The sequence below is a fragment of the Strongylocentrotus purpuratus genome, unplaced genomic scaffold (assembly GCF_000002235.5).
Source record: "Strongylocentrotus purpuratus isolate Spur 01 unplaced genomic scaffold, Spur_5.0 spur5_scaffold_16, whole genome shotgun sequence".
Classification (NCBI taxonomy): Eukaryota; Metazoa; Echinodermata; class Echinoidea; order Camarodonta; family Strongylocentrotidae; genus Strongylocentrotus; species Strongylocentrotus purpuratus.
This window is the reverse complement of record NW_022145601.1, coordinates 23,262,495-23,283,787: the sequence shown is the minus strand read 5'-3', so window position 1 is coordinate 23,283,787 and position 21,293 is coordinate 23,262,495. Positions and strand designations below refer to the sequence as shown.

At 37.6% G+C, this 21,293-nt stretch overlaps 1 protein-coding gene across 2 annotated transcripts in view; it reads left to right on the top strand.

The window, feature by feature from the left end:
* LOC589644 (basement membrane-specific heparan sulfate proteoglycan core protein) overlaps positions 1–21,293 on the top strand; it is a 124,496-nt gene that overhangs the window by 82,783 nt on the left and 20,420 nt on the right. For both annotated transcript variants that reach the window (XM_030987078.1, XM_030987077.1), the window contains exons 36-61: positions 8–91; positions 959–1,106; positions 1,637–1,719; positions 2,296–2,409; positions 3,047–3,174; positions 3,930–4,016; positions 4,747–4,811; positions 5,757–5,932; positions 6,211–6,307; positions 6,524–6,615; positions 7,334–7,511; positions 8,237–8,509; positions 9,034–9,303; positions 10,263–10,414; positions 11,233–11,350; positions 11,907–12,064; positions 12,938–13,055; positions 13,639–13,769; positions 14,591–14,741; positions 15,341–15,625; positions 16,371–16,483; positions 16,948–17,095; positions 18,053–18,215; positions 18,532–18,629; positions 19,177–19,443; positions 20,506–20,766. In XM_030987078.1, the coding sequence (XP_030842938.1) occupies positions 8–91; positions 959–1,106; positions 1,637–1,719; positions 2,296–2,409; positions 3,047–3,174; positions 3,930–4,016; positions 4,747–4,811; positions 5,757–5,932; positions 6,211–6,307; positions 6,524–6,615; positions 7,334–7,511; positions 8,237–8,509; positions 9,034–9,303; positions 10,263–10,414; positions 11,233–11,350; positions 11,907–12,064; positions 12,938–13,055; positions 13,639–13,769; positions 14,591–14,741; positions 15,341–15,625; positions 16,371–16,483; positions 16,948–17,095; positions 18,053–18,215; positions 18,532–18,629; positions 19,177–19,443; positions 20,506–20,766 (3,958 nt within the window). The remainder of the gene's footprint in view (positions 1–7; positions 92–958; positions 1,107–1,636; positions 1,720–2,295; positions 2,410–3,046; positions 3,175–3,929; positions 4,017–4,746; positions 4,812–5,756; positions 5,933–6,210; positions 6,308–6,523; positions 6,616–7,333; positions 7,512–8,236; positions 8,510–9,033; positions 9,304–10,262; positions 10,415–11,232; positions 11,351–11,906; positions 12,065–12,937; positions 13,056–13,638; positions 13,770–14,590; positions 14,742–15,340; positions 15,626–16,370; positions 16,484–16,947; positions 17,096–18,052; positions 18,216–18,531; positions 18,630–19,176; positions 19,444–20,505; positions 20,767–21,293) is intronic.

The window sequence follows — 21,293 nt, the reverse complement described above, 5'->3', positions numbered from 1 at the left end:
TTCTTAGGGTAATGATATTGTCTTGGTGTACAGACAGCCAACTAACCTGGAGCCAGATGAAGCTCGTCCTGTAGTATTCCAGATTGTTGAGGTATGGTCACTCTTCATATCAGATTTTCCCCTTTCTTTTCTGTTTACCTCTGACTTTTTTTCTTCTATCTTCTATCTCCTCTCATGCCATTCCTCTTTTGGTGTTGCAGATCTTCACCGTCATCATCTTATTCCTCTTTTCCTCTGTCTTGAGTTTCTTCTTATAATGTTAATGATATTTGTGATGATGATGATCTTTATTTTCTTTTTTTATTATCTTCTTTTCTGTTTAACTCTGATCTTTCTTTTTCCTTCTTCTTTCATGCTCTTCCTCTCTTTGGTGTTGCAGAATTTCACCATCTTAATCTTATTTCTCTTCTCTAGCTTGATTTTTTTCTTCTGATGGTGATGATATTAGTGATAATGATGATCCTTACTCTTCAGATCTTCTTTTCTGTTTAACTCTGATCTTTCTTTTTCCTTCTTCTTTCTTCTATCTCCTTATGCCATTCCTCTTTTTGGTATTGCAGATTTTCACAATCATCCTCTAATTCCTCTTCTCCATCTATTTTGCTTCTTCTGATGATGGTGATATTTGTGATGATGATGATCCTTATTCTTTGGATCTTCTTATCTGTTTAACTCTGATCTTTTCCTTCTATCTATCTTCTATCTTCCTCCATTTATGTTTCTTCTTCTGCTGATGGTAATAATTGTGATGATGATGATGATCCTTATTCTTTGGATCTTCTTTCCCTTCATCCCTCTCCTTCAGTTTCTCCTCCCTTTTCTTCTTCCTCCTTATAGTCTTTCTCTCCTCCTTCTTTCCTTCTTCTTCCTCATCTTTTATTTCCATGCCATAATATGTATATCTTAACCTTTTAAATATGCACTCCTTCATCCACCTCTCTTCATGTTGTCACTGCAGGATAACTTTGTTCGTCCAGACGGTAACCCGGCAACCAGAGAGCATCTTCTGATGGCCCTTGCCGATCTGAGCAACATCCTCATCCGTGCATCCTACCACAGTGACATGCAGGAGAGCAGCATCAGGAATGTCGCCCTCGACATTGCGAGTAAGAATAACCTCATCTCTACATAAGGGTCCATTTTGACTTATAGGCATCGTTTAACAATGTTAAATTTGAGATGCATGGCCCTTCATGTTATCAGTGTCTGTGATATGGTGTAATATTGAAGCCCTAAAAAAATTGCACTTCAAAATGATCATGAATTGCCTCATAAAAGTAAAAATCTCTGAATGACCGGTTTTACTATACGGTACTCATTGTCCCCAATAGACTTTGGTGTTATAAAAACCGTTTGGAAAACACATTTTTAAATTTTGATTTCCAATCATGAATATCTTGATAATCTTGGCGATCAGCTTGTAAAAGTCATGGGGTTCCTGACTGACCTTAAGGTTTATAATTATGAGCTAAATCTAGGATTTTGTTTCCGAATCTGGGACACAGTTCCCCAATCCCTTTGATTTTCAGCTTTGCAACCATTCTTTTTTGTTTTTTTCTTTTGCTCTGTTTTTTTAAACACTTAAACATGCCTTATGAAGTTTGCTGACATGATTTGTGAATTCTCTTCTATGCAGTTTCTCAGAACACGGGCCAGAATGTGGCGTTGGAAGTTGAGAGATGCGATTGTCCACAGGGTTACAATGGTCTATCTTGTGAGGTGAGATACACAAATTTTGTGACTTGAGCAGTGATATTGAAGATGATGATGGTGATGGTGACGTTGATGGTGATAATGATGGTGATGGTGATGGTGATGATGATGATGGGGATGGTGATGGTGATGATGATGATGGTGACGATGATCAAAACATCGCCCATGGAACATAAACCAAAAATGTTAATCGCAACCCTAAACCTACATTTTTGAAGAAAAACCTCCAAAGCTATCACCAATGATCCTAAAAGTTATGCTTACGATTTACCTGGTATAATAAAATTAAACCATGATAAAGGCCATCCTGACCTTCTGCTCTGTTAGATGGCATTCAATGACCTGGATGCGCGATGGCTCAGTGATAGAGCAGTGGTCTCGTAACTTAGAGGTCCTGGGTTCAAAACCAAGTCAATGCCCTAGTGCCCTTTGGTAAGGCATTGATCTCCATTACCAAGTCCCTCGGAGAGTACTTAAAGCCACCGGTCCCCTGGTTGCTTACTTATTAGCATACACATGCTTTCATAGCAGTCAACTAAAACAAACAATCAAATAGCAGAAGATGAAATGTTGTCTTGTCAGGACTGTGCTCCAGGTTTCACCCGATCAGGAGGCGGTCTCTACCTTGGAACGTGTGTGCCTTGCGAGTGCAACGGCCATTCTAACCAGTGTGACCCAGAAACAGGAGTCTGCTATGTAAGTATACTGCTTAATTAACTCATTTGACACATCTGTTTGACAATTGAAGTGATTGTTTCTTTGGGGGTTGTGCTAATGAAGATTTCCAGTCTTCTGAATGATTTGACATTTGATAGGACTTCATCAAAACGTGTTTCCTCATAATAACTTCAAACTCAACTTGTGACACAATATGAAAGCATACAGGATCGATATAGGTGGCTCCTCTTATAATCAGTACTCTTGTATTAGTATAGTTACATAGTTACAATATGTATCCTTTCATTTATACTTACCTGTTAAAAACTGTGAGAATAAGTATGTTTGAATCACTTTTTTTCTGTAGATTGTGAAGGTAAATTATTGGATTTCACATTCCCTATTAAAACATAACTCTTGACATTCATGTAACATGAGAGATCCTGTTCATCAATTTCTTAGCAAGTGTTAAAGGTTTATGTTTCACGTAGAAACTTCTGGTTTGAAATTTGATGCAATTGGTTGAAATTTTCATGGATATAACTTTTATTTCAGGACTCTCCAATCCTCCCCCTCTCTCACATGGTGCAACCCTAAGCCTACTGTATATCTACATCAACATGCAAGCTGATACTTATAAGCAGCATCTAACTTTTTTTTATTTCCAAATCCTTAGAACTGTGTCCACAACACGTTTGGTCCATACTGTGACCAGTGCGGAGCTGGTTTCTATGGCGATGCAACATCCGGTACTCCTGGTGATTGTCGCCAGTGTGCTTGCCCCCTCTCCATCCCTTCAAACCAGTGAGTTGAATCTTATAAATACCATTTCATTCCTGGGGGGTGTTTCACTAAGATCCTAAGTTGAACTTATCTCTTAGTTGGACTTAACAATTATGGAAAGCAGTTAGCATCTATGAAAATATTGAGTAAAAGCTTTTTTAAAAGGCATAAAATTTTGATTCAAATCATTCATATTTTCTACTATCAAGTAGATTTCATATTCTTTATGTGAAATTTATAAAAAGTCTAAAATACTTCACTTTTGGATTTAGAATATATTTTATTTTAAGGCTACACATGGCTCTCCATAATGTTTAAGTCCAACTTAGAGTTAAGTTTGACTTAGGATCTTGGTGAAACACCCCCTGTAATATCTGTGCAGGTCTTTGCCTCTTGGTTCTGCAATGGATTTTTGCCTGAATGTTTTTAGTTTTTAGTAGGTGTATAAAACAAAACAAAACCAGTTGACAATGATCTGTTATGACATGTAAGTTATACTCCTTTTCAAATTGAATATTGCTCATTGTAAAAAAGTTGAAGGAACTAAAATGTGTTTGGATGACATGTTTATTTTTTAATTTTCAAATATAATTTCAAAGTGTAAATTAAGTTTTCATCAATTTCTGTTGATTTTTATTCGTGTTAAGTAAGAATTGGACATCTACCGGTACATTTTACACCTATAGTTAATTTCTGATGATTTCTTTTTTTCAAAGATTCTTTTTTCATTATTCTGGGATGGTCATCACTGTTTTTTGTTGGTAATATTCCTTTAGATTCTCTCCCACCTGCATCTTGGACACTGATGGCCGTCTGACCTGTACAGCATGTCAACAAGGATACACTGGGAGGAGATGTGAAAGGTCAGAGAGAAAACAAATAACCTTTTCAAAATGCAATATTATTCAATTTAATTCAATTAAATTGAATTTATTTATGTTTCCAACAAAACATTACACATCAACTATAAAAATTTACAACAATTTAGGAATACATTTTGGAAACAGAGGGGTCCACTAAAAAGCAATGCTTGTACAATTGTGGACAATGCATTATCAAAAGGGTTGATAGTAGATACTGAATAAAAAAACTGTTGTAGGTTTCGTTTTTAGTGCCCATATTCAGCGCTTATCATGTGCTCAAGGCACTTCAATATTATACCAACTTCTTAAAATTCAAATAATAACTATGCCAAAGAAATATTCTTTCTTTAGTTATTGTCATATCTCTGTTGGGTTAATGATTTAAAAAGAGTATGAAAATACCAGAAAATGCTAAGTCGTAGATATAGCATTGGTAAGACTTTTCTGTATTCCCTAATACTGCTAGATACTACTGTACATGCTGAAGTTGATCAAAAGCATCCACAAATGTTAATATTGGTGTCTTGTGCAGCAGCACCCATATGAAGCAGTCATGAAGTAATCAAGGCTTAATGCACTCCAATGTTACTCTAGCTTATAAAGATTGAACATTCAAATGGTATTTGGTGCTTCTTTACCAATGTGCTTTGCCTAAGGTAAGCATAAACATACCTGAATGCATTTTCAATGTTCATATAGTTAATTTAATTGTTTTGCTTGAAACCAACAGGTGTGCTTCTGGATATGAGGGGAACCCAACCCAACCTGGACTGTCATGTAACCCTGCTAGCACAGGTAAAATTAAAAAACAAAATTAACCATTCATGTGAAAATAACTGTTATTAGTCTAGAACTGGGGCCTGTCTCATAAAGAGGTGCTTTTGATCCAAATTAATTTGCGAAAATCATCCAATGACGATGGAAACGCCATTATTCTCAACAACAACAACAAGGAAGTCCTCCGATCACTCACAAGTCCTCCAATCTAATGCAAGTTTGTAGTGTCCTATCTCTTTTGTACATAGCTGCGATATCAATCGCAAATAAGTTGCGATTAACATAAAATCTTTATAAGACGGGTCCCTGATGCATAGGGATTGAGAGAAGTGTTCATTAAAGGTGTAGGACTTTCCCTTGTAGTAAAAGCTTGAAAAACTGATAGATGACAAGTTAAAGATCCAATATCTATTTCTGATTAACACTAAAAAGCACACATAAAAATTATGAAATCATAAAGCACTTGTGCTGATTTTCCTTTTTTAATACATTTTCCTTCTGTACACATGCACCATTATTTTCTACACAGGTGGTTCTGCATATCATCTTCAATGTAGGTACATGTGGTTATTTAATGCCAGAAATGAACAAAGTCATGCTGATATATTAAAAAAATTTACTGCAGAGCATTAGACTAGCATATACAAATATTTCTGTAAAGTTGATATCCCAACTTGGGCAGGCCCTACAGTTATTACAACTCTGGTGGCTACCCTGAATCTATCTATTTGGGGAGATGTGAATTGGTCTAGGGGTAATGTCTGTAGTACGGTCAGCTCTTTGTCTTTGCCTACCGACTGACCCGGCAGACCCTGGTTCGAGACTGAGTCACGTTTTTTGGATGGTGATGTTAAAGGTCAGTCCCGTGACATAAAAAATTAAATCTGATTGATACTCATCTGTAAAAACCCAAGTTACACACACCTAAATCTATCAAGTATTTCTTCTGCTTTTTCTCTACAGGGGACCGTATTCCTTCTGTCATCGCCTCTCCGACGGAGGCCTCGTCCGTCTTGGGTGGAACCATCGTCTTCCAAGTGAGGATAACCGGTAACTACACCAGTGCACAGTGGAGGAGGGCCGATGGACAGCCTCTCTCTCCCAGCGCCTATGTGGAACCTGGAACGTACAGGCTACAGGTAATTAATAAAAGAGTGATCTGCCGAAAAATTTGGTTTTCATTTCATTAAATTTCATTTCATCTTCAATTTCAACACCGGAGTAAATCAAACATGCAAAATACAAATGATGATAAACATTTCATAGATAACAAATGGAATAAAAGAGAAATAAACGTAGAAAAAAACAAAGTTACTTCTAAAGCTAATATTAGAATATACAGCACATATATGGAATCCAAAACATAACAAGCAAGTACAGATTTGTCTTTACTTAAGTTCTCTTTATCATTCTTCAGATCCGTAATCTTCGAGCTAATGATGCTGGAATCTTCATCTTCACTGCATCTAACCGATATGGTTCTGGAACAGCAGAAGTCAGGCTCGAGGTTGTTGGTAAGTTTGAACAGAAAATTGTATGATGCATTCCCTGTGAATAATTGCTATTATTTTTTTATTCAAACAAAAATATTAATATTACTTTTTTTTAATATTAAAAGAAAAAAAATTGTTTCACTTAATTTTCTTGAAAATAAATATTTTATGTTACAATAAAGTTGCATTTTTTGGTGTTTTTCATCGTTGTAAATAATTTTATTGTACTTTCTGTAGGTCAAGCTATGAGAGTTGTTATCAATGATCCACAGACTGTTGAAGTGCCGGAAGGAGAAACAGTTCAGTTTGTTTGCCGAGGTATCAGTCAGGTACGAGAATGCATACACAGACAAACCCGGGCCCAGCTTCATAAAACTTGTTATCGATAACAAGTTACAGTAACTGTTATATAAAGCTACTAAAATTTTGGCATTTGATTAATTGGTATACAAAATTTGTTTTTCCACTTTTATGATGTCCAGACTATGACCGATCAGTTCTTTTTAGTGCTGAGTACATGTATGTGCAGTGATAGATTTAAGCTGTCATGATTGATAAACATTTTAATTGAGAGACCTTCATTACTCTACCTCGTCTCAAATATATTGTTAGGGCTGCAATTATGTTTTAGTTTTTGATCAGAATTAGGGTTAGGGTTATTAAAGAAGAGGATATATCGACCACAAAGCAATTGTGGCATACAACCTTAGCCACTCTTTATAAAAGTGTTTTGAAAGGTAAATATATTATAGTCTGAAGCATGTTTAATTTAAAGCCCCTCTGCACTAGTTTGGCCAGGAGGGATTAGACTACCCAGCGCAGTCACTGACAGGTGGTAATCTCCTCAACTCTGCTCTCAATTATTAAGAAAAAGAGGGTCATGGGGGACCAACGGGCACCGCTTAGGCATTGTTTTCTATATAGAGGGAGCAAGTAGCTACGAGTAGTACAGTGGGGCTTTAAAGGTAAATAGATTATAGTGTGAACAATGTCTAATTTATACTTTACAATAAATGTCAACTCTTTGTATATTTTCTTCTTGCGTAGACGCCGGCCTACACTATTGCCTGGAGTCGATCAGATGGCACTCTGCCAACGAACGCCAGGGACTTTATGGGCATTCTAACCATAGATACGGTCAGGCTATCGGACGCTGGACAGTATGTCTGTATGGGGTCAAACCAACGGGACACCGCCGATGCTTATGCTACCCTTATTGTCACGTGTAAGTGATTCCTCACATTTTCCATCCATCTCGAAGAATCCGTGGGAGTTGTTGGAAATCTTTTGAGATGAAAATTTAGAGGAAACTGATTGTAGATAGATGTATGCCCATCATACCAAATATTAAATTTAGTCATAGCAGTCCTCCTGTATATTTTCATGTAAATTTACTTAACAAAGCATTTTATTTTGGTAAGCATTTTTTAGCACTGCAAAACCTTTTTCAAGTACATATATCAAGCAGAGATTATTTTCTCCAGAAGTGATCATCCTGTTCCTTTACTTGATTACAAACAGTATACATTAAACTGCCTATGTTTCAAGTGACTTTGGAGGGATGGGTGCATTATGCCCTTCACCTATATCTTGCCTTTATGTTGTTTATGCATGCCATACACTCCATTGCTACTATGTTGCAGTCCTCTTCTTTCCTCTTTCTCCAAGCTCTCTATCCTCTTCTCCTCCTTGCCTATCCCTTTCTTCCTTTCCTCTATTCGTAATGTTTATTAGTATGTATTTGTGTATTCGGGCGTACCCATTACAAACTAGGCCTACCGGGATTCACGCCTTCTTCTTTATAAATAGAAGTTCTTAAATTAATATTTATGTTCCTACGTATAAATTGTATTGTTTGAACAGATGTCAAATATGTTGTCAAATTAAATGCAAGAAAATACAAGTTCATTTAAATGAATTGAATCTTTACATTGCGCAATTTCTTTACAGCATCCGTGCAAGAACCCACTGTCCGGATCGAGCCTCGCTTCATCCGTATTACTGAGGGAGACCGTGTTGAGTTCCGATGTATCGCCACGGGTAACCCAACCCCCACTCTCCGCTGGTCGGGCGGTCAAGGAGGGGTATTGAACTCTGAATCCACCTTTGAGAATGGTCTGTTTGTCATCCCTAAGGCCAGAGCCTCGGACGAGGCGGAGTATTTCTGCGAGGCCACCAACTCTGCAGGCATGGCAACCATCAGGACAGTGCTCTATGTCAGTCGTAAGTAGTCTGAAATCATCACCGGACTTGATGGATATCCTTTAAATTTTTGCTATGGCATTTCGTTTCTATATACAGTAGGCCGAGTTATCTCTGGTTTAGTATTAAAGTGCTTGAAACAGAAATTGTTGCTGAATTCATTCAACAAAGCGGGATTAAATGTATAATTTTAAGTTGTACTTTAAGCCATGTTTGCAATAGAAATACAAATGATCATTTATGCTGTAAATGGAGGGGGGGGGGATGTACAAAAAAAAACAATGATTTATTTGATTATTAAATATTTCTGATTGGCAATTGTAGCAGTATTATTTTTTATTATGTTCAAACATGAGAAATTAACCATAGCCAAACTTGAATGATGTACTTGTATGTTATTTATAGATTCCTCCTAGTTAGCACTTCTTTTATTGTTTTGCTGCGTACTAAACTGATCACATGACCTTTCTTATGTTTTGGCGGTCATTTTAGATACTGTCGAACAAGTGATAACTTATTTCTTATACATGTATATCCGTTTTCAGCTTCTCGCGTCCCTTCAGTGACCATCAGCCCTGCCTCTGAGTCGGTCAGCGAGGGAGAGCGCGTCATCTTCTACTGCCAGGCGACCGGCGATCCTGCTCCCGAGAGAACATGGTCCCGTATAGATGGAGACATGCCGTCCAGCGCGAGGGAAGAGAACGGCTATCTTGTCATCTCGGCGGTGACCTACGAAGTGGAGGGAGTGTACAGGTGTACAGCAACCAACAGCCATGGCTCGGACTACAGTGATGCACAAATCACCATAAGTACAGGTCAGTGGAGTAGATTATTGTACCCTTAAACCACGTAAGTGTAACATATTTGTATATATATCACTGACTCGATTTAACTTCATTTTGTCAGGTAGCCCCTAAAAATTTTCTTTAGAAAATATACCTTTTGTGCAAAGATTTGAAGTACTGATGCTAACAAATGGTCATTCTTAAGAAGAGAAATAGCATTGTGTCTAGAGATTCACATTTCAATGATTTGTAATGTATTTTAATCATCAAATTATATTTTTGAGAACAATTTTTTTGTTAATTTATGAAACTTGTTGATTGCATCCCACCGCTGCCACCAGGAAAATTGATTTTAATTTTTTTGTTTTAGTTTTTTTTTTATCCAAAACATTCATTACTGTAATGATATAACAATAACCATAATGAATGCACGTTTAACAAAGATAAACGGGACCAGAAAATAGCAATAAATGCTAATCGTGTCTGGTACCTTAAAGTACAATTTCTTAACAAATATAAATGTATATATGTTTTATGTTTGAAGTTTTATTATCCAAACGTTCAAATACTGTATTAATATAATAATAATGACAATAACAAATGCCTGTTTAACAGATCTTTAATGGATAAAGGGGACCAGAAAATTGCAAAAAAATGCTAATCATGTCTGGTACCTGTACAGTACAGTATCTAAACAAATGTATATATATATATATATATATATATATATATGAATAATTATTGAATACAGGTATAAACTTAAGCTACATACTTTTCTACAAAACTTAGTTTGTGTCCTGCTGCTACAATAACAGGAACAGGACAAAACTCTAGTTTTTATTCAGATATAACCTTGCAACCCAGATAGCAATCAAGCACTGTATAATGGATCCGAATGCAACGACTACAGACCGTAAAGTGCTTACTTTGCACACAGTGGTAGAATAGCATTACTGTTACCAACTGATGATAATTGCTCCTCATTACAGACAGCCGCAGGAGCCCGACTGCCCGCATCGATCCTGCGGAGATAACGGTAACACAGGGTGCCACCCAGGTCCTTCGTTGCTTGACCACTGGTGTACCTACACCCACCATCACCTGGACAAGGGGAAGTGGTCCCCTGTCTGCCAATCAGCAGGTCAGTTGATAACAATTAAAGCCTGTATGTACTAGTTTGGCCAGGAGGGATTAGACCACCCAGTGTGGTCACTGTCAGGTGGCTATCTCATCAACTCAGCTCTCAATTAACATAAGAAAAAGAGGATCATGGGGGACCAACGGGCACCGCTTAAGCATTGTTTTCTATATAGAGGGAGCAAGTAAATACAAGTAGTACAGTTGGTCTTTAAACCATTAAAAAAATCATCGTGCACTTCAGCCTTTGGGCCGCAATGTGATTTTCGAATACGTAAACGATTATATATTAAGGGCATATGGGCGGAAAGGGATGAGGGTTTGATGTTGTCAAATTTTTGTGAAAAAAAAATGGATATGTGTTTTGATTGATGGATAAGATGATCAATATTTTAATCTAAATGTATATATCAACAGATGAGATTGGGGGGGGGGGGGGTATGAATTTGTTGATAAGTTGATCAATAAACTGACTGATGTCTATCTGTGAGTGATTACCCAATGAAGGATATATGGACAGATGCATAGATAGAAGAAGAAATAGTAGGTAGTAGTGCTTGATGAATGATTGGCTTTTTTGATTTAGCAATTATGTTATGGATGGTTGGACCAAAGTTTCTGATTGATCAATTACATGATTGACTGATTAAGATTTATTGAGTGATTTCCTTCTCCTTTATTTATAAACCTTGCTCCTGGAAGGCTTGTCATTAAAGATACGACACTCATCATTTAGATTATCTGTTTTAAAGATTCATTGATGTACTGCAAATCAAATTGAAATTGAACCGTAATGGCTCTCTAAATATTTTCCTCTCTTAGGCTTTGAACGGAGTACTTCGCATCATAAATGCAGATGTTACTGATAGAGACATGTACAGCTGCACTGCTACAAACATTGCTGGTTCTTCAACTGCTACTGCCTACGTTGAGATAGAGAGTAAGCCAAACTATTTTAAAATAAAATCTGTCTTTAACTCTCTCTCTCTCTATTAACTATCTCTTCTGCTTCCTTGGTAGTATCAACAATTTTTTTCTTCAGCTTAAGATCATGCCAACATGCTGACATGCTGGATATAGTATGACATAATACAGAAATATTAGATGTAAAACTGTGGTCCAGAAGGAAAAATTGGCAAATGAACACTTTTTTTTAATCCTTGAGTCTTCCAAATGTACATGATTTCTAAACACTACAATGCGGTGTAGTTTGTAGCATTTTACGCAATACTCTCTTGCATGTCTATATTTCTTCTCATAGTATTACATCATAGAAATAGAGTGATTATTTTTGTTTTACCTTATTTCAAATAGTTATAAACAGAAACTTTGTTTAGCCCAATTTTACATCGAATTGTTGAATCAAAGCTCAAATACTGACTCCTACAATCATTGTTTTGTCATAAATCAACTTATGTTACAAAAGAGGTTATTTAAGATGAAGATAAGTTATTGCTCGTCCAAACTTTGTTTTCTTTTTTATTATTGACTGGTAGGGAGAGAGTCTCCAGTGATTGAGATCCTCCCATATTCCACCTACATCGCGATAGACGGAGACAACATCCAGATCCAGTGTCGCATCCTCTCCGGTATCCCCACGCCAACCGTCTCATGGAGCAGAGCCAACGGTGCTCCCCTGTCATCCAACACAAATGTGAGCTTTAGAACTTTAAATTATTTCAGTTTGCACGATACAGTAGTATCACATCTAGAGTTGAAATTTGTATGTTTGTTTAATAATAATAATAAATATACAGCCCACCTGATAATGTCAACTTATAAAGCGCACATATTCATTCATTAAGACTGCTCAGTTTTGTATCATAAACTGTTAGAGAAAAATATGCACTTAAAGGTTTAATTGAATATCATTAAATATGAGCCTGTTTAGTGTCAAACCAACTTTGCCAATCACCTAAAAATCACCTAAAAATATTTTGTGTACAGTTAGAATGTCTAAAATCAACCTCGGAGTATTTTACCTGGCAACTGGCAATAAGTGGGTTAACGGTTAAGGAGTATGCAGAAAATAGGATAACCTAATATGGAACCCAAACAAAGTAGGACTTAGATCCCGCGCAGTCCATATTCTATCCGAAGTCTCAAAGCGCTATAACAAACAAAATAGACTGATACACAATTACATATTAAACAAAACAAATAAGTGCAAATAAACCTACAAATCACAATACATATACATCAAAGTAAACAGAGTTATTAATCAGCGAAAGCAATTTTGAATAAATGTGTCTTGAAGACTAGTTTTGACAGTTTGACAGTTTTTGACATTTATTAGTCTACCCACAAGTCGCTTTTATGTTAATTGAGAGTTAAGTCAAACTTTCAATATATCTTTCTAGAAGCACTATTCGGAGCTCATATGTTGGCTATAGAATTGTGATATGGAACCTCTGTTATGAAAAGCAAAATAATTTGAAGAGATTGGTAAACTTTAAGGCACCATTACAAATCGCTTGTATAGAACTTTGCCGTACAACTGTCATGATCTTATTTGTTTTTGTTTTAGGATGAGATGGGAGTACTTACAATCATGGGGGTAACAGCCGAGAACCAAGGAGCTTATATTTGTACTGGAACCAACAGTGCAGGATCTGCTACTGCTACGGCTACTATCAGGGTTCAAGGTATGTATCTTTATATCTTTGTATTTTTGTTTGTTTTACCTGACTGCTTAGAAAGCATGCGTATGTTTTCAAGTAGGCTTCCAGGATTCTTTTTTAGGATATTCAATCTGTTTTTTGTGTCAAGGGGTTGGCATCTCTACCTTTCCTTATGGAGTGGTTAGTGGAGAGAGCTGTGTATGACATATCAATTTCAATTTCAATTTATTCAATCATTTAAACACCGTACATAAAAAGTAATAACATACAAAGTAATAAAGGTTAGGAGCCCTAAAGAATCAAAAGCTTGTCAACAGGGCCCTGTGAGCAAATTATACATACATGAAATAAATCTTGTAATAATAAAAATATTCAATCATCAACACACATAGAGAGTTAATATTAATCACAACTGTGGCCATAAGAGACAGGAAACTGAAAACTTACAATTGATTGGAGGACTTGCGATTGACTTGGATCAATGGCAGCTCTTTATAAGACGGGGCCCAGATGGTTGAATTGATAGCCACTTCCGGTGATTGATAACATTCTTGTCAATTTTCCATGATTACGTGTCTTTAACTGATTCTTTTTGTCACCTTTCCAGGTCTGCCTCAGATATCGATCACACCAACCAATCCTGCTGAGTTCCGGGTGGGCGAGACGGCCGTCCTGGAGTGCGTCGCTACAGGAGAACCACTTCCAACTGTCCAGTGGATGGTCATGAATAATGAACGGGTATGAAAAATGAATAATAAGAATAGTTCGTTCTTGTTTAGGGCATAACACATTATGATGTAAAGCCTCTATGCATTTTCAAAGAGCTTTGGAAATTATTACCCTAGCTTTAGCTCGTATAGAAATGACAAAAGGATTCCTCTTTTCAGTTTTTAATTGTTTTGATTGTGATCAAGAGAGAGAGAGAGAGCACAAATATTAAAATGCAAACCCTAAATCTTTTATTCATTTGATTTTTTATGATTTATGTGGTACATGAAATTTTGCCTCATTGATGATGATTAATGTAAAGTAATTTACTGTCTTTGCTGTATTGTTGATAGCTTTGACTCGTAATGTCGGTCATGCACTGTCCAGATGGGCATGTACATGTACATTATCATTGGTAAAGTTGGTTTGTAGTCCTAACATTTTTACAATCCTGGAAACAACAACAACAAATATTTCTATGCTTTTTCACATCCCTTTCACATTATCTTATCCCATTGTGAGATTCAGTTTTGTATTTGCCCGATGGTGAATAGTATAAAGACTTCAGCTTTTTGAAAATACAACATTATCACTAACTACAGTCAAACCTGTCTACAGCAACCGCCCAAGGGAAACACAAAAAGTGGTCTTTGTAGACAGGTTCCTTTAGTACATGTTTCTATTAGAAACCATTTTCAAGGGAAACAAAAAATGTGCTTGTTGTAGACAGGTGGTCTTTGTAGACAGGTGATCACTAAAGCAGGTTTGACTGTATTTTGAATCAGAGTACTGATACTCTTCTCAAATTCATGCACTTCTTCTTTTTTTTTTAATTCTTATACACATTGTAGGTATACCAGCCCATTGCTGCTGCATTCAACATGGAGGAGGAATCGAGTGCTATGCATTACATCCAGAGTGTGTCAATGAATGATGCTGGAAGCTACATGTGCAGAGCGGAGAATGGGGCAGGATATGTGGAACAGGAACTGCTTCTGAGAGGTGAGTGCTGAGGGGCGTGGGAGAGAGGATGGGACGAAGATGTGGATGTGGAGTAAGAGGAGGAGGAGGATGATGGTTTGATGATAAGGGGGATATTAAGATGGTTGTGTGGTTTTTGGTGGTTTCTAAAGGAACATGATATTGAGTTTTTATAGATTTATGATAACATATATCTGAGAGAAGGAGAAGGGGAGGAGAAGGGGAAGCAGGAAGGGGAGGAAGAGGAGGAAATGTCTTAGAATGAAAACACATTTCTATTGATTCTGATGATGAGAAAGATTATATGAAGGGGATCATGATGATGTTGTTGAAGATATTGATGGTTGTTAGAATAATGACTGTGGTGAAGGTTTTTATTTATGATGGTCATAAGTGTGGAATAGTAATGAGATTCAGATCTTGGTTATAAAAATGTTTATGATGACAATGGCAATGAGAAGGAAGTATATCAGGAAGAGATTGATTACGATGATGATAAAAGATATTTAGAGAAGGATGTTCGTGGTGGGGTTGCAGGGAATATAAGAATAGTGAATACAATTAATGTAATGACATACCGGTACATTAATCTGCATACCGGTATCTTCTCCACTCTGTAGTCACCGACACCAGCGTGCCCCACCCTCCTTCCTGTGAAGTCTCCCCGAGAGAGTTGGAAGTCATCGAGGGAGAGACGGCCGTCTTCAGCTGCACCTCGCCCGGAACCCCGGCCGGTTACACCATCACCTGGAGACGAGTCAGCCAGAGGATGCCATCCACCGTCTCCATTAGCAACGGCCTGTTGACCATCCCTCAGGCGCGGTCTCAGTACGCCGGACAGTACTATTGCATAGTGGGAAATGAGCATGGATATCAGCAGGATCTTGTGACCCTTTATGTATTAGGTGAGACAATGATTTAAATGAAAAATATTGGTTTTTGAAAATAGTTTTAAAGATGGTTGCTGTCATACATCAGTTATTACTCTTAATAAAGACCAAAACCCAGAATGTCAACAATTTAATGATAATATACAATGCTCTAGGGTTTTCTAAATATCAATTGATTGATTTCTATTAATGCATCAGTTATTTTTCTTAATAAAGATTGAAACCCAGAATGTCAACAATTTAAAAATAAAAGATATTGTGGTAGGGTCTTCTCAAGTTCTTAAAAAGGACATTTGTTGATTTCTTTGTTGAATATACAGTATCAAGGAATATTGAAAGAAAAGGAAAAATAATGAAAATAAAACAGGAATTAACTATAGGGCTCTTTTCACGCATACCATACCCGTACCTTAGGGCCCAGCAGAGCGCCTGAACGCTTGCAAAACAAACTACCTGGCACTGTTCGCATTAGAGCTGCATGGGTTGGTACGATACGGTCAGCTTAAACACATCCTATGAGATGGATGAATCAAGAAATAGTAAGGTCTAAATCATTGTAAAGACGTATAGGATTGTAAACCATAACATTGTTCGAGTATCTTCTGTTTCCATGATGGTCATGATTGGTTACATGATACTCAGGTAGGGGACTTGATCGGGCAAAGCTTATAACATATGTTCTGGAAGTTCCTTTCAAGAAGAATGCCCTGAGAAAAAAATTAGAATTTCATCAATTAATTTTTTCTTGTTCTGTCTACAGTTCTTCCTAGTCTTAGCATCAGCCCTACCACTCAGACGGTTACTGCTGGAGAGATCATCCGCATATCCTGTTTTGCCGAAGGCACCCAGCCCATTACCTGTGAATGGTCCAAGGTAATGATAACAATAGTAATAATAATGATCATCAATAGTGATCTGTCAATTTATGAGAGGTTCAGTGACCCAACCAGAATTCTATATCAATTGTCTCTCCAGGTACCTCCATCTTGAGCCATCCGCTTCAGCATTTCATATCCTGTTGCTCCACAGTCTGTGATCGAATCATCTAGAAAGCCTTAACGAGGTCTTCCCCATTTCTTCTTTCCATGTAGACGACCTTTTATGAATCTGATTATCAAGCCATCATCATGCCACATTATGTGCCCGAGCCATTTCTTCTTATTGATAATAATATTAATAATAATGATAATAATGATAATGATGATAATGATAAAGAAGATTAATTCATATAATAAACATGAAATGTACTATCTCTATACATCCCACATACACACACACACCCCAAAGTCCCAAGTGCCTTCCTCTAATGAATGTTCCTCACTTTCTTTTCTTCCCAGTATGGCGGATCCCTTCCTCCGACTGCCATCCAGTCCGGCGGTATCCTCCAGATCTCACCAGCCACCGCCACGGATGCAGGCCAGTACCGATGTGTGTGCAGCAACACGGCTGGCTTCAGGGACTCCTACATGACCGTCAGGGTACAAGGTAAGCGATAGATGGGGATGATTAAAGAGAAGATTGGGTTCTGGGACGAGGTGAAAAATAATTTGTGAGCGTTATCATTGTATTATGCAGTGTGGAAGAACATCAGAGAAAAAATGTTTTTTGAAAAGCATGGCCCTTTAAATGCCTAAATATTCTAAATATTGCATGTAACATCATAAAAATTGGGACAGATTTTTTATGCCACATGTTTGTGTAGTCCCATATACAACTTTCTGTGTACAGTGCTTGTACCTTTACCAAGACTGGGCCAAATTTCTTTTTATTTTGATGTTTCCAGAACCTTGCAGTATACTTACAATGTATATGCTAGATGATCAACCTTTTCTGATCGATTCCACAATGTTTCTTTCACAATGCAATTGCATGACCAGAACTCAACTTTATCTTTAACTTGTTAGTTACAAGTGATCTCAGGAACAGTATTTAACAGTGTCTTTGTAGTGTCAATGATACAGGGTTAAAGTCTTTATAGCTCTTCTGAGCAAGTCAATCACTGACATTGGTGTGATAAGGGGCTTGGTTTCAAAGATCGGTAGAGGAAAGAGAAAGGCTCTCTGAAATTGGTAAAGTGAGGAGGTTGCGGGCCATATGTAAGTTAATCGGAAATGTGACTTTGATTTGTTACTTGGCTCACCAGTTTCTTGCTTTATCTTGTTTTTGAGGGGATGGAGGGGCAGAGGAATAAGAGTGACTATTTTTTTTCAATTTCAGTGTGCCAAAATTGAACCATTTCCTGCTCAGAAACTTGAGGAAATGCTATCTCATTTTAGATTTTATGGATGTGCAGGGGACCAACTGGAGATGAACTACATGTTCAATGTACATTTCAATGTCCCATGTACATTTCCATGTCCCATGTACATTTCCATGTACCTGTCTTCAAAATGGTGTTCATTGTTGTGATGGTTATAATTTTGTTGCGTCTCTTTCTTCCAGTCATACCAACTGTGACAGCTATCCCAGCCCGTGAGACGAGGGCCATCGGTGGGTCCGTGGAGTTCTCCTGCCAAGCCACTGGCACTCCTCCTCCCCAGATCACCTGGGAGAAGGAGGATGGTGTTCTACCAGCCCAGCACCGTATCACTAATGGTGTTCTCAGGTAAGGATGTGATATGATGATGGTAATGATGAGGATGCATGATGATGATGGTGGTGGTGATGATGGCGATGATGATGATGGTAGTGGTGTTTGTGATGATGATGATGATGATGGTGATTGTTATGATTGTGATGAAAGTGATGATGGTGAATGATGACCACTGAAGATGACAATGATGGTGAGGATGAAGAAGAAGAGGTGGATGGAAGATGAGCAGGATATTCTGATATCATTTCATGTCCTTTATTGTTCTGACGTTTTGGTGTAATGGATATTAATCGGAGGATAACACTTGTTTCCTTTTTCCTACCAACAGTTTAATTTCCTTACGAGATGGTGATGAAGGTCGCTATGTATGCACAGCTACCAACCAGGCTGGGTCATCTAAGGCATATGCCAGGCTCTTCCTACATGGTGAGAACAACATTAATCCGTTATTGGAAATAGAAGCCCTCTTTATGATTCAAACTTTATATACAAAATACTAAAGAAGAGAATGCTATTAAAGATCTATGCACAAGTTGATTGTGTATTTGTTTAAGTACATGGGTGGCAAATCCTGCTTGAGAATGGTAATGCTGAAGAATGGGTTGCCCTAAGAATTTCTAGATTCTGCATGTGGTTTTTTTTAAACAGAAGGTGTTTCATTGTAAAGCTAATACACTCATGTAATAAACATTATTTTATCTGCGATTTATCAATTAAAACACTCTGAATCAAAACATCTTTGATAAGACTTCATTTATGACAATTTTCTAATTCTCTTGCTGGCTTAGGAGGGGTTAAGTGAAATAGAGGATATTTCAATTTACAGTCTTACAACAGGACTGAAATAAGAATCGTTCAGATAAATAATTTTTCTTCAAATTTTCTGATTAAACCTACTTTCATGTGAAAATATCTTAATTCCTTTTGTCTACATGAAATTGAAATAAAAATCTTTTGAATTGTCCATTTTCAGCTGCCCCAACTGTCCAGATCACTGTCAACACGACTGTCCACTACATCCGTGTGGGTGAAACCACGACCTTTGAGTGTCTGTCCACGGGTGACCCGACCCCAGTGGTCACTTGGACCAAAGTGAACAGTGAGATGCCAATCAGCGTGGTCCTACAGGGGGCCCGATTGACCATTCCGCAGGTATCGCTGTCCGATGTTGGTTTCTACCGATGCACGGCTACCAACATCGTTGGGTCTAGGACCTCACAGGTCTTCCTTTATGTTCAAGGTGAGAAATAGTTGATAAGGGAGACATCTGCTCTGGGGTTGAATTGAATTGAACTTTATGTGATTCTAATCACAGTAAAAATGACATTATACCTTGTTGTAACACATAGGCAAAGAAAATACATTGAAATATATGTACATACATTTTATAAAAAAGAAGAAAAAGATGACATGATAAAATCTAGATAAACTCTACTAAGAGTATAGGATATGGAAAAAGGTGCATCCGTAAAAGCCACAGGGGCTTGATGTTTGGTGTTGCAATAGAGTTTCAGATGAGGGATAAGTTCAGGGTTGGATGTAGTGTTGCTTTGAAGTTGGTGAAATTGACCACAGAGGTATCATTGCCTATGTATGTGACTTAGAAATGAGAAATGTGTGATCGTTCCTCTTCTTCCATTTCAATTTTTTTGTAAACCGAAACATGGAAAGCAATTGAAAGTTTTGAACTTCCCTAGACTACATGTACATGTACACAAATATTTCATCTTGTAACACATTTGAACTGTGTACAGTGATAGAGTAGGACACAAACAAAACGATGGAAGCTTCCTGCCATTCTTCAAATAAATAACTAAATAAATAATAATCATAATATGGATATTTATATAAGGCCAGTATCCGACAGGCTCTGACGCTCATGGCGCTGTACACATGTTTAATACCTGGGTTGTAGCGGAGCTGTCAAAGTAACTAGCACTCAATCATATCAGGTACCCATTTACACCTGGGTGGAGAGTGGCAAATGTAGATTAACGTCTTTCCTAAGGATAGAGCAACGTCGATCTGGCACTGCTCAGTGGCTGCCGGGCTCACGATCAATTGGGCAAAAAGAATTTCCATTTTAATAAAATTTGGAGGGGACTAAAAAGATTATCATTATTATTATTATTATTATTATTATTATTAATGCCGCGACAGGACTTGAACCTGTACCTCGTGATCTGCATTTTGGTGATCTTGAAATATCCAGTAGACCACAACACCTCTACAATGATATTATCAATTCCAATTGTCACCTTGTTCCCTAACCTTACCATTATCTCCTCTGATCCTGATACAGCTGCTCCACAGCTGACCGTCGTTCCATCAACACGCACCGCCCCGGTGGGTGCCACACTCGAGTTCAGCTGCCTCGCCGGGGGATTCCCCACGCCGGAGATCACCTGGCACAAGGAGGATGGGGACCTCCCCGACAACTACCAGATCGACAATGGCCTCCTGACGATCACCAACGTGAAGGAGGCTGATGAGGGAACCTATGTCTGCATCGCCACCAACCAAGGAGGGTCGACGGAACACCGTGCAAGACTTGTTGTTGGAGGTAGGACGATGTAATCATGATTAAAAAATCTGTATAACGGTCGCCCATGGGAATCAGAAAAGTGGTGGCCTTTAAAGACCACATATAATTGATCAACAAGATCAGTATCGATTAATAAACAAGCTGAACTATTTGATCATTGTTCATGTGACATCTATATGTCTTTATTGTACATGTACATGCATGTCCACTGTATATGTGTATGATTTTGTGAAAAAGAATAAGAGGAAGATAACTGTGAAATATAAAATTGCCAATTGATGAAATTTGGAACATAAACTTGTGCCTTTTGTTAGGGAGGTTAAACAGAAAATGAATTAATTAACAAGTCAAAGTCAAGTTGTTCTGATACATTGCATCCATTATGTAATAATAATATTAATAATATGTCTTGTTTACCCAGGGTAGCCTCAACAGTATTCATACTGTTCTCCCTGAGGGCCCTGCAATCATATCATTACCCATTCATAACATATCTGTATGTTTATGTGTATAAACATACATGCATATATATATATCTTTTATTT